The sequence below is a fragment of the Octopus bimaculoides genome, chromosome 17, assembly GCF_001194135.2.
Source record: "Octopus bimaculoides isolate UCB-OBI-ISO-001 chromosome 17, ASM119413v2, whole genome shotgun sequence".
NCBI lineage: Eukaryota > Metazoa > Mollusca > Cephalopoda > Octopoda > Octopodidae > Octopus > Octopus bimaculoides.
The window spans coordinates 30,522,868-30,536,478 of record NC_068997.1 but is presented as its reverse complement, the minus strand read 5'-3'; the positions used below and the strand labels follow the sequence as shown (position 1 = coordinate 30,536,478).

Here is a 13,611-nt window from a genome sequence, read left to right as displayed (position 1 = left end):
CCCCTGCTAGTGTGCATCGTTTGAACCACTTCTTTTGCCCATTATCTTCTTCCAGTCATCTTGTCTCCTGTCTGCTAGACTTGTGATCATAAGTAGTCCAGCCTTTACTATTTTGTATATATAAGACTACATTTTTTCAGTGTATCCATCTTTATTTAAGCTGAAAGTGTATGATTTGAGAGGAATATAACTTATATTTTTGACAGGTTGTGCAACTAGGTAAACTGCTCCCTCCTTGGCTTGCAACTCACCTATTACTAAAGTTGATAGTTTGATTTTAGTGCTGGTAGTCATAGCGTTTTAGATATTCATAGCTTTGATAGGAACTGATGACTCATTTTCTGATCAAGACTCATCAGATTTCTATTACTAAAGACTCAAATTTTTGGCAGTATGACCTGACACAGCTAATAGTCATAATCATGATTTCTTATGTTGACACTAGGCTCCCTATTTACTGGGGAAGGATAATGGCTCCAATTCAGGACATACCTGGAGCTGTTTGGATTTGTCTATTTCTTTTCCCATCCAATTTAAGGGATCATATCAAGCAGTAGGTATCATGACATCCTTATGAAACAACACTAAAACATAATAGAAATGGTAAATATGAATTAATCTAGCATAGGTTTGACCAATTTTGGGCACACTGTCCCTGGTTGGGAATTAATCCATTCCATCATTAAACACTGAACTATCTGGCAGTAGTTCAACAGGACCACTTGGCCCTTCACTGCCGCTAACAGAATCCAAAATGTTACAAGTATTAAGACCAGGTCATCAGTGTGAGGATAACATGAAGCCTTGATCCACAATACTTTCATTGTATAGTGTCTGTTTGCTTGTGGATAGATATGGAAGTGGTTCTCAAAAAGAGGCCTACTGCCATCTATGACAGAGGTATTATGAATAATATCTCTAGAGACAACCCCATTTAATGTCAGGCCTGCCACGTTATGACTTACAGATTAACTATTTACAAGATCCAAGAATTGATTAGCAGTAACCCATGAGTTTTGGTTTATTCCTGTCTTTCCCTCACCAATCTTAGATGTCCTGTAAAGATTACAGATGGTTAAGCCCTGTTCCATCAAGAGCGAGGTTCTTGTGTTACCTGTGTTACCAATAGTGTAGCCTAGTTAACATTATTTCTCTTTAGGGCACCAAGGTAGTAGTCTTGTTTGTGACATCAGTGTGGACTTTATATCATTCTTTATATATAACTTTCTTTTAATCACTATAGAAAGGTTTATATAGTTTGAATTAACTTTTCTTTCTAGATCACTACAAAAGAAACTGAATGATGATATCAGAAAAAAAATTACACAAGAATTTGAGGGTTTGGAAAAAAAAGAGGAAGATAACATGGTTGACTGTGTGGTGAGTTCCCTGAGACGACCAAACTTGCTGACTGTTTTTGACATAAATTCCGCTGAAGACTTTGGTGTAGCAATCTTCAAGGCTTTGTTCAAAAGTAAGAAATATTTTTTAAATTAAATTTTCAGTTTTTTTAATATTTTCTAATGAACTTGACTTTCATTAAAAATTATTGTAATTTAGATTAATCATGAGACTAGTCAAAAAAGTTGAGAGCTATTTTCAGCATGAAACATTAAAAATATAAATTAGGGTAAAATATGCAGGTAAAAATCATAATATTAGTCAATGACTAATGTTGTTATTTATATATTTCGCAGCATGTTTTGGGTGGTTAATCCTTGGCCTGTTGAAATTTAATTGAGCTTCATCAATATGAGATTACAAGGCTGTATCAATAGAGTTTCTGGAGTATCAGTGAATTATATGTTGTCATTAGCATTGCACTTTGTCTGTGGTAAAAACATTTCGCTCACAAATTATCATTGTCTGTAAATAAATACTAAAAAGTGAAAACAGTATGCCTGTGAAATTGTTAATCCAATGAATATTTTCCAGATTTGAGGTGTTAAATCTAATTGCTTCCATAGAAATAGTTACTTAAAAATGGTTCTAGTTTTGAAGAAATATACCACTGTCATTTAATACAACATATAAACTAGAGATAAGAAGGTATCTAGAGTGGGGACAACAAAAGCTAATCGAAAGGTAACTATTAATACTTTGTATTAACTGCATCAAACTCATTGGTCTGAAAGGCACTCCGGAGATCAAGGGAATATAATGGTTTTAAATGTTCTTTATTAAATTGATAGAACTGAGTAATAATTATAAAATAATTATGAATTAATTAAATGCTATGATTTTCAACTTATAATCTACATATAATGCCAATTGTGGCACAAAGCAAGCAAGTTGAGGGGAGGGGCTAAGTCGATTACATCAACCTCAGTGCTCAACTGGTACACATTCTATTGACCCTGAAAGAATGTCAGGCAAAGTCAACCTCAGCAGAATTTGAACTGAGAACATAAAGATGGATGAAATGCAGCTAAGCATTTTGCAAAGGCATGCTAATCATTCTGCCAGCTTACCACCTTTAATCTTATTAGATTTTATAAAGAGCAATTTGAAGCAGAAAAATATTGCATGCTTTTGCCTCAAATTGGTTCTTATAATGTCCAATATCATTCAATAAAAATATTCTACTGTTAGTCTTTATTAGAGGCAAACAATTAAATAAAATTTATTTTCTTTTTATCAGTTTGCCTTTGTTTATATTCCAAACATTAAAACTTCAGTCAAGAAGACACATCTAGAGATTTATTTGAGATATCTTTGATATTTGGCAATGAATATAGTGAAATGATTTCTCCAAGAACATGATTATTACTTTTTATCTGAAATAAGAAATACTCACCAGCATTAATAATAACTCAAATGAAATACTTGGGGGTAATCTAGCGTCAGTTACCTTTCCTTAATAACTAATGAAGATTAACCTATCGTCTTTTAATTGATGTTATTCATCAGTTTACTTCTACTTGTTTCATTATCCAACTGTGATTAACGCGAGGGAAACTGAACAAGACATCACTTACCTTCCCAATCTTTTTTACATTTTACATTCTTCAACAGAAAGGAATAAGAGAAAATAAACCAAAGAGAAAACGAAAAAAACTTGTAGATTTCAGTGTGTGTGTATATGTATAAAGTGCAGATATTTTTTGACTTCCTCTCAAAATTATATATACATATATATAAATGTGTCCGCATGAATGATGGTGCACTTACTTTTAATGATACTGAAAAGAAAGAGGCTTGGAGAAGCCATTATAAAGGACTGCTGAATGTGGAGAATGATTGAGAGGAGGAGAGCCTTCCAAATGTTGACCCAGTAGAGGGACCGGCTATCCGAATAGACAGCTCGCTGGTAGATAAAGCAATTAAGGGAATAGAGCCAGGAAAAGCCCCTGGCCCATCACTGCAGAGATGCTTAAAACATCTGGTGGTGCGGGCTATGGCCTAGTCATCCTCATTGTAAACCAGGTAGTTCATGATGGAGTCATGCCCAATGACTGGCATAGCAGCACCTTAGTCAACTGCTACAAGGGTGAAGGTGATGCTCTAGATAGAAATAACTACAGGGGTATCAAACTGCTGGATCAGGTAATGAAGGTCACGGAGAGGGTCATAACCCATCTCATTAGGGAGAGAGTCTGCTCAGATGAGATACAGTTCAGTTTTGTGCCAGGTAGAAGCACCACTGATGCCATATTCCTGATCCGACAACTGCAGGGGAAATACCTAGCTAAAGCTAAAACCCTATACTTAGCTTTTGTGGACTTGGAGAAAGCCCCCGCTCCCTTATCTGGTTGGCATTGCAGAAACTAGAGATTGGTGAATGGTTAATAAGGGCTGTACGGGCTCTATACAGAGAGGTCATTAGTAAGGTTAGGATTGGCAATGAGTATAGTGAAGAATTCCTGGTAGAAGTTGGGGTCCACCAAGGTTCAACCCTCAGTCCCCTTTTATTCATCATAGTCCTACAGGCAATAACAGAGGAATTCAAGACGGGTTGCCCTGGGAGCTCCCCTATACTGATGACCTGGACCTCATAGCAGAAACACTACCGGAACTAGAAAAGAAATTTCGGGTGTGGAAGCAAGGTTTAGAATCAAAAGACATTAGAGTCAATGTAGCTAAGACCAAAGTTCTAGTAAGTAGGAAGGTGAACTCATCACACACCCTTTCAGGTAGGTGGCCCTGCTCGATGTGTCGACAAGGTGTAGGTAGAAACTCCATAAGATGTACCCACTGTAAGCTATGGACACATAAGAGGTGCAGCAACATCAAAGGAAGATTAACCAATAAGTTAGCGTTTGTGTGCAGCAGATGCACAGGGGCAATGCAATAGACACCACAGATGCCTAGAAAACAGATTCCATCACACTCCAGGGGAAGAAACTAGAAATGTTGATAGCTTCCGCTACCTAGGTGACCAAGTTAGTAGTGGGGGTGGATGCTCAGAGAGTGTTACCACTAGAATAAGAATAGACTGGGCAAAGTTTAGAAAGCTTCTACCCCTACTGGTGACAAAAGGCCTCTCGCTCAAAGTGAAAGGTAGATTGTACAATGCATGTGTGTGAACTGCCATGCTTCACAGTAGTGAAACATGGGCCATGACTGCGGAGGACTTGTGTAGGCTGGAAAGAAATGAAGCTAGTATGATCCGCTGGATGTGTAATGTCAGTGTGCACACACAACCAAGTGTAAGTGCCCTGAGAGAAATGTTGGACATAAGAAGCATTGGATGTGGTGTGCAAGAGAGACATTAGTGCTGATATGGTCATGTTCTACAGATGGATGAGGAGAGATGTGTGAAGAAGTGTCACTCCCAAACAGTTGAAGGAATCCAGGGTAGAGGTAGACCCATAAAGACATGGGATGAGGTGGTCAAGCATGACCTTCGAACGTTGGGTCTCACAGAGGCAATGACGAAAGACTGAGGCCTTTGGAGACATGCTGTGACTGCAAAGACCTGACAAGTGAAGTGAGTTCACAGTGTACCTTACATCAGCTTCGCATAACCAGCCCCAGCCCATTCAAGTACCTTGGATCATAGGGTGACCTGCTGTGCTTGAGGAGACCTTGAGTCAAGTACATCAACACCAAAATAAAAGTCAAATGGAAATTGTAGTTGTGATACCTGTGCCGGTGGCATGTAAAAATCACCATCCGAATATGGCTGATGCCAGCGCTGCCTTGACTGGCTTCTGTGCCAGTGGCACGTAAAAAGCACCGACTGATCATGGCCATTGCCAGCCTCCCCTGGTCCCTGTGCCGGTGGCATGTAAAAAGGACCCACTACACTCACAGAGTGGTTGGTATTAGGAAAGGCATCCAGCTGTAGAAACACTGCCAGATCAGACTGGAGCCTGGTGCAGCCTCCTAGCTTCCCAGACCCTCGTCGAACCGTCTAACCCATGCTAGTATGGAAAACAGACGTTAAACGATGATGATGATGATGATGATGATGATGATATATGATAGGAAGTCAAAAATTATCTGCACTTTTGCCATAACATATATTTATTATTGTCACACTGCCTTCTGCCTTGTGCTTATAGTTGGTACAACTGTGGTCACCTGATCAGAGTTTGAGCCTGGTCACATCATTTTTCTTTCTGACTTTACAGTGTGAACATGGCTGTTCCACTATCAATGTGCACCAAAGAAGAACAAAGAGCAGTGATCTGATTTCTCTGGTCAGAAGGTGTGTCAGGTGCTGAAATTCATCAGAGGCTTATAGCACAGTACAGTGACAGTGCACTACCACATGGAAGTGTGTATGAGTGTATCAAGAGACTTAAAAGTGGCTGGACAAATGTGCCGCACAAAGAGGGAGCAGGACGCCCATCAACCTCTGCCACTGATGTGAAGATTCAGCAAGCTTGAAAGATGGTAATGGTGAACTGGAGAATTATCATTGATGAGGTCGCTTGTTCTCCGCAGATTAGTCATGGTTCTGCCCACCAAATCATCCATGATGAGCTTGGCTTCCATAAAGTCTGTGCAAGATGGGTGCCAAGAGAGCATATTGCAGAGCACAAGGACAAACGTCTTGAGTTCTGCCAACATTTACATGATTACTACAACAATGAGGGTGGGGAATTTTTGAGCAGAATAGTCACAGGAGATGAAACGTGAATCCATCATTATGTGGCAGAATCTAAAAGGCAGTTTGGAGTGGAAACATCCTCACTCACCAGCAACAAAGAAATTCAAGATTCAGTCTCCTACAAGAAAGGTGATGTTAACCCTTTTAGGGGACTCAAAAGGGCCTATACTGGAAGACTACCAGGAAAAGGAGTGTACGATCAACAGTGCAAGATACAGTGCTTTGCTGGCCAACAAACTGAAGCCAGCAATTCACACCAAATGCTGAAGCCTATTGTCGAAGAAAGTTTTAGTGTTTTATGACAATGCATGCCCACACACAGCCACCCAGACCATTGAAACCATTAACCAATTGGATTTTGAAGTGGTGGAACACCCTGCCTTCAACTCAGATCTCACCCCTTCCAATCATCATATCTTTGGATCACTCAAAGATGGTTTACAAGGTCGTTGGTTTCCTATGGATGAACATGTGAAGGAAGCAATGAATAAATGGTTGCAGGTCTAACCAAAAACCTTCTTTTTGAAGGAAATATGCAAGCATGTGAATTGCTGGACCAAGTGCATTGAAAAGGAAGGAGACTATACAGAAAAATGTACTTGTTTATCCCCTGCTTTTGTATAAATACATTGAAAAAGCATGAGTGAATATAATTTTTGGCTCTCACTCATATATATAACCATCATCATTATTTAACATCCGTTTTCCATGCTGGCATGGGTTGGATAGTCTGACAGGAGTTGGTAGCCAATGGACCGTGCTAAGCTTCACTGTCTCCTTTGGCATGCTTTTTATGGCTGGATGCTCTTCCTAATGCCACCAACTGTACAGGGTGGACTGGGTGCTTTCTTACATGGCACCAGCACTGGTGAGGCCTGTTTTGGTATGGTTTTTACGGCTGGATACCTTTTGAAAATGCCAACCACTTAACAGAGTGGGTTGCATTGATTTTTACATAATACCTACATTGGAGAGGTCACCAAGTAATTTGCAAGACAAAATTTTTTGAATGAGGTAGCTTTGTGTCAAGTGATGAGGAATTAGAGTATGACAGAGGGGCAGAAACAGGTGTCTTGCTGTAGAGGAGATACATGGCTACTCTGACTGTAGAGAGAGAGAGCGAGAAACAATGAATGAGGAAGAGTGAGTGAGAACAAGAGTGAGACCACAAGGTTAAGGGAGAACAAGAGAAAGTGAGAGGGATGCTGGTAATGTACCAAGGCATACTCTTCGGTACAAGGCTGTGAATATAATTTGATATGGTGGAGGATTACTCAGGGTGCATGAGGAAGGAGTTTACATGACTGCAAAAGTGGCAAAGGGAGAATGTAGTGACTGGTAAAACCTGGGTATATAGAGGGATATGATAGGATAGCAATGATACCTTTGGTAGGGCATGGAGGAAAATTTTGGACTGCAAGAATAGTGGGGGGGGGGGGAGATAAGCATAGTGCAAGAGAAAGAGGAAAAAGATTAGTCTGGTTTACTAGAGTAGGGTGTGGGAAAAATTTAATATTACATGTGGTTAGAACACACAGTTCTTCCAGAACTCAGTTTTGCTGAGGTGGATAGATCTTCTCAAGAACCTCACATCACCAGACATCACAGTCCATTGTCATCTCCTTTGTGATGCCCAGCATCACTACTTCATCCCATGTCTTCTTGGGTCTTCCTCCTCCACAAGTCCCATCCATTTTAAGCCCTTGGCACTTCTTTATACAGTTGTCTTCATTCATACACATCATAGTCTTCTCTTTTGCATGCTGCATCTGATTCCTCTTAAGCCCAACTTTTTTCTCAGCACTTTTGCACTTGTTATATATGCACATTGACGTTGGACATCCATCGGAGAATACTAACTTCATTCTTCTGGAGTCTACACATGTCTTCTGCATTCAGAACCCACATCTCACTACCATGTAACATAGTTATTCATATACAAACATCATACAATTTTCCTTTCATTCTGAGAGAGAGACCTTTTACTGCTAATAGAGGTAATAGTTCTCTAAATTGTCTCCATCCAATTCTTTTTCTAGGAACTATATTTTCAGGATAACTTCAACCATTGCTAATTTGGTCACCTAAGTAACAGAAGCTATGAATAACTATGAGGGAGCCTCCTGGCCATTTGAGAAAGTCTAGTTCTGTGTGTCCTTGGTGTTTATTGTTTCTGCAATTTTGTCACATGCAAAGACAACTTTCTCTGTTAACCTACTTGTCATTCCACTAAACCTTGTATATGTCTGTAGCTTGTACTAGATACATCAAATGGAATTCTTTCCAACACCTTTCACTCATATCAAGCAGAGTCATTTACTTGACAGAAAGAAAAACTTGTCTGCTATTAACATTAAGGTCATCTGATTCCAGGTTTTACTTCCGTATTTAGAATTTTTTTTCCTGTTCTACTACAGATTTTACTATGAAAGTGAGCTAATCAGCATATAGTAGCTTCTGTGCAACCAGTTTTAATTTCCTCTCTTATAACTTGGAAGATTACAATAATTAGGAAGAGGCTAAGGACTGAACTCTGATGAAGATAGACTTGTACACTAAATTTGTCACTGTACTTATGGCTGACTTTCACCCTACTGACAGTAACACTATGTATGATTTCTACAGCACTAATGAGTCTCTCATCTACTCCTAGCTTCCTGAGAGATCACCAAATAACAGAGTGAGGACTCTCTCAAAAGCTACCACCAGGCTGAAAAAAGCCAAGTACAATGGTATATTTTGGCCAGATCCTTTTCTTGTAGCTGCTTCACTAGGAAGGTGATATCTGTGATGTTCTTCCCAGGCACCAAACCAAACTGCACCTCATCTAGTATAATTCTATTCCTAATCTCTCTCTAACTTTCATGACCTGGTCCCATTTTAATACTTCTGTAGCTGTTTCTTTCTAAAACATCATTTTTACTCTTGTAGCAGCCAACTATAATACTTAATGCCTCAGTTATAAGGGCTGATACCTTCCTGGATAACTCAATTAACTATATGAGTAACTTAGTTGTAACTTAATCATCTCAGCACTGATAGTCCAGGAGCTTTCCCTCTTTTCAAATAAGGCAATTTAAGGATATGTGTGTGTGTGTGTATATGTAAGTATGTATATGTATGTATGTAAATATGTATATATATCTATGTATGTGTATATATGTATGCATGTATATATATATATGTATGTATTTATATTTAAATATATGTATGTATGTACTTATACATATGTATATATATGTATGCATATGCATATAAGTGTATGTGTATGTGTGTATGTATATGCATGTATATGTATATTCATGCATGTATGTATATGTATGTGTCTTCTATTTTTTTAATTTTTATAAATCTTCCCCTGAGGAGGAAACCGGTTTCCAACAAAGATACAAGACTCCATCTTTGGAATGTAGTTAACACAGATGAATTCAGGTGTGGAACTTGAGAAAAGTCTTGCATATTTTTACTGTTCCACTCACAGATTGCACTTATAATGTATTAATTGTATGTATGAATTGTATGTATGTATGTATGTATGTATGTATATGTGTGCCTGTATGTATGTATATGTATGCATGTATATATGTATGTATGCATATATATATATATATATATATATATATATATATATATATATATATATATATATATCATCATAATCATCGTCTAACATCTGTTTTCCATGTTGGAATGGGTTGGACAGTTTGACTGAAGTCTGGAGAGCCAGCGGCTGCACCAGGCTCCGATCTGGTCTGGCAATATTTTTACAGCTAGATGCCCTTCCTAACACTAACCACTCCGAGAGTCTAGTGGATGCTTTTTACATGCCATCAGCAAAGGAGCCAGTCAGGCAGTCCTGGCATCAATCACATTTGGGTAGTGCTTTTTATGTGCCACCAGCAAGGGAGCCAGTCAGGGGGTACTGGCTTCGGCCATGTTAGGATGGTGCTTTTTTCATGCCACCGGCACAGGAGTCAATGAGAGGACACTGGCATCGACCACATTCAGATGATGCATTTTACATGCTACTGGACTGGGAGCCAGTCAGTGGGCACTGGCCACAGCTATGATTTTGGCTTTACATAACCCAACAAATCTTCTCAAGCATATCATATTATCCAACGCATCAGGGGTACTCTTAAATTGGCCAGACATGCAACAGTGGCATCGACCATAGCTGCAATCTCACTTTAGTTGTCGGGTCTTCTCAATTACAGCATATCTCCAAAGGTCTCGGTCTCCTGTCATTGCCTGTAAACTACAAGGAATCTTGTGTAGCTTTGCATCAGCAAGAATTGAAAAAATATAGAAAGAAGTGAAAGAGATATGGTGAACTTGCCGTGAGGAGTGGAATATCCAATGTTTTGGATGCAATCCTTCATCAGCAGGTAGAGAAAAAGAGAAGTTGAAGAAAGACAAACAGTGTTTTACATCCTCTCAGCTTGAAAAACTGGCTGCAACTGATAATAGACGCAGAATAACACAGGCTGCAAATGTGAAACAGAAGTTATAGGAGAGGGCATGCAGAAAGGAGGAGGAAAAAGATAATGAAGAGAACAGAGGTAAGTAAATATGGGGATGTTGCAGGGAGAGGGTGGAAGGATTAAAAAGGGTAAAAAAGAATTAAGAGGAGGCGAAAGGAAAAACGTTCATTCACACTTGTCAGGGACATAATGCTAAGATCAAATATGAGACGTTGCTCCTTTCATTTCCCATGCTGGCATGGATTGGACGGTTTGAATGAAGACTGGCAAGCCAGGAGGCTGTACCAGGATCCAATTCTGGCAAGGTTTCTACAGCTGGATGTCCTTCTTAATGCAAACCACCCCAAGAGTGTAGCGGGTGCTTTTTACATGCCATATATACATATGCGTACCTTCCCTTCATTGGACACTAAACTCCGCTTGCAAAGACCTGTTGAGGCAAGTGAAATCGAAATCATACTAAATTCGACAACTGGCACCCATGCCAACGTCGTCTCCTTCATTAGACACGAAACTCAGCTTGCGAAGACCTGTTGGGGCAAGCGAAAGCGAAATCGTCATGGCACATGTGCCCAGTGTCACTTTTCTGGCACTTGTGCCCGCGGCATGTGTAAGGACTTTCGAGCAAGATCGTTGCCAGTGCCCCTGGACTGGCCCTTGTGTGGGTGGCACATAAAATACACCATTTTGAGCACGTCCGTTGCCAGTACCGCCTGACTGGCCTTCATGCCGGTCGCACGTAAAAGCACCCACTACACTCTCTGAGTGGTTGGCGTTAGGAAGGGCATCCAGCTGTAGAAACTCTGCCAAATCAGATCGAAGCCTGGTGTAGCCATCTGGTTTCACCAGTCCTCAGTCAAATCGTCCAACCCATGCTAGCATGGAAAGCGGACGTTAAACGATGATGATGATGATATATGTATGTGTGTGTATTATCATCATCATCATTATCATTTAACATTCACTGTCCATGCTGGCATGGGTTAGATAGTTTGACAAGGGCTGACAAGCTGAAAGGCCGCACCAGATTCCAGTCTGTTTTGGCATGGTTTCTACAGCTGGATGCCCTTCCTAATGCCAACCACTCTGAGAGTGTAATGGGTGTTTTTATGTGTCACCAGCATAGGTGCCATTTACATGACACCAGTGTCTGCCACGACTGCAGTTTTACTTGGCATGATAGGTTTTCTTCTAAAGCATGGTATACTGCCAAGTGGACTCGGTCATTGCCTCCATAAGGTCCAATGCCCGAAAGGTACTTTTATGAGCCACCGGCATGGGTGCCATTTGCATGACACTGGTATTTGCTATGACTGTGATTTTACTTGGCTTGGTGGATCTTCTCAAACACAACATAATGCCAAAGATCTCAGGCACTAGTTTGAAGATCTTGCTTCACCACTCATCACGTGTCTTCCTGTGTCTACCTCTATCATAGGTTCCCTCCACAGTTAGAGATTGGCATTTATTACACAGCTGTCCTCGTACATATGCATCACATGACCATACCAGCACATTCATCTCTTTTGCACACCACATCTGATGCCTTTTATGCCTGACCTTTCTCTCAAGATTCTTACATTCTGTCAGACAAGAACACTGATATTGCACATCCAGTGAAGAATACTGGCTTCATTTCTTTCTAGCTTACTTATGTCCTTAGCTGTCACAGCCCATATTTCACGGCTATACAGCATAACTGTTCAAACACAAGTTTCATACAATTTGCCTTTCACTCTGAGAGAGAGAGTCTCTTTGTTGTCAGCAGAAGCAAGAGCTCTCTAAACTTTGCCTAGCTTAATCTTATTCTGACAGCTATGTTCTCTGAGCATCCACTTCTGCTACCAAATTGATCACCAAGGTAACGGAAGCTATCTACTACCTTTAGTTGATGGAATCTATTTTCTGTATATTTTCGGTGCTTATTGTACCTGTGCATCTACTACACACAAAAGTTATTTTCCCTTTTAACTTTCCTTTGATATTGCTGCACCTCTTATGTGTGCAAAGCTTACACTGAGTGCATCTTACAGAGTTTGCTACCTACACCTATTCTACAGATAGAGATTTGTAATTTGTTTGCCTTTCGACTTACTAAGACTTTGGTTTTTGCTAGATTAACTCTAAAGCACTTCAATTCTAGACCTTGCTTCCATACCTGGAATTTATTCTCTAGATCTAGTAGTGATTCAGCTATAAGAACAAGATCATAAATATAGAGGAGCCCTCAGGGGAAGCCTGTCTTAAATTCTTAGGTTATTGCCTTGAGGACTATGATGAACAAGAGGGGGGATTACAACTGATCCTTGGTGATCTCCTATTTGCACCTTCAATTCACTGTACTACTTGCCAATACTCACCTTACTAGTAGCTCTCGTGATTGGCTTGTACGGCTCCAACCAGCCACTCATCTATCCCTAGTTTATGCATTGACTACCAGTCAAAAGCTTTCTCCAAGTCAACAAAAGCTAAGTACAGAGGTTATCTTTGGCTATGTATTTCTCTTGCAGCTGCCTTACCAGAAATATAGCATCAGTGATGCTTCTCCCTGGCACAAAATCAAGCTACATCTCATCTATCAGGTCATCCCATAAGTTCTGTCCGAATTTTGAATAAAGAAAACAAGTGATCAAATGTTATATTTAATTGAAATTTAATCATCAATGGACTTTCCCTGATTATCTATGACTTCCTTCCATTTATTTACAAGCATTTTAATCCCATCAATGTATAACTCTTTTGGTTTCAAAGTGAAGAACTCTGAAATGTCAGTTTCGACCTCCTCCTTGCTTGCGAAAGTTATGTCCCCCAAATGATTCTGTAAACTACAAAACAGATGGTAGTCTGAAGGAGCAAGGTCGGGAGAATGTGGACGAGGGATTTTTTCCCAACCAAGCTCTTCGATCTTCTGTGATGTGATCTTTGCAGTGTAGGGTCACATATTGTTCTGATGAAACATCATTCCTTTACGGTTCCCTAAAGCGGGTCTTTTTTTCTTCAAAGCTTGGTTCAAGCACTCTAATTGCTGACACTAGACATGAGCATTGATTGTTGCATTAGGTGGTAACA

General features: G+C 39.9%; 1 protein-coding gene across 4 annotated transcripts in view; it reads left to right on the top strand.

Annotated features, from left to right (window-relative positions):
* LOC106881443 (transient receptor potential cation channel subfamily M member 2-like) overlaps positions 1-13,611 on the top strand; it is a 405,111-nt gene that overhangs the window by 237,665 nt on the left and 153,835 nt on the right. For all 4 annotated transcript variants that reach the window (XM_052974060.1, XM_052974058.1, XM_052974059.1 and 1 more), the window contains one exon: positions 1,281-1,474. In XM_052974060.1, coding sequence (XP_052830020.1) covers positions 1,281-1,474 — 194 coding nt within the window. The remainder of the gene's footprint in view (positions 1-1,280; positions 1,475-13,611) is intronic.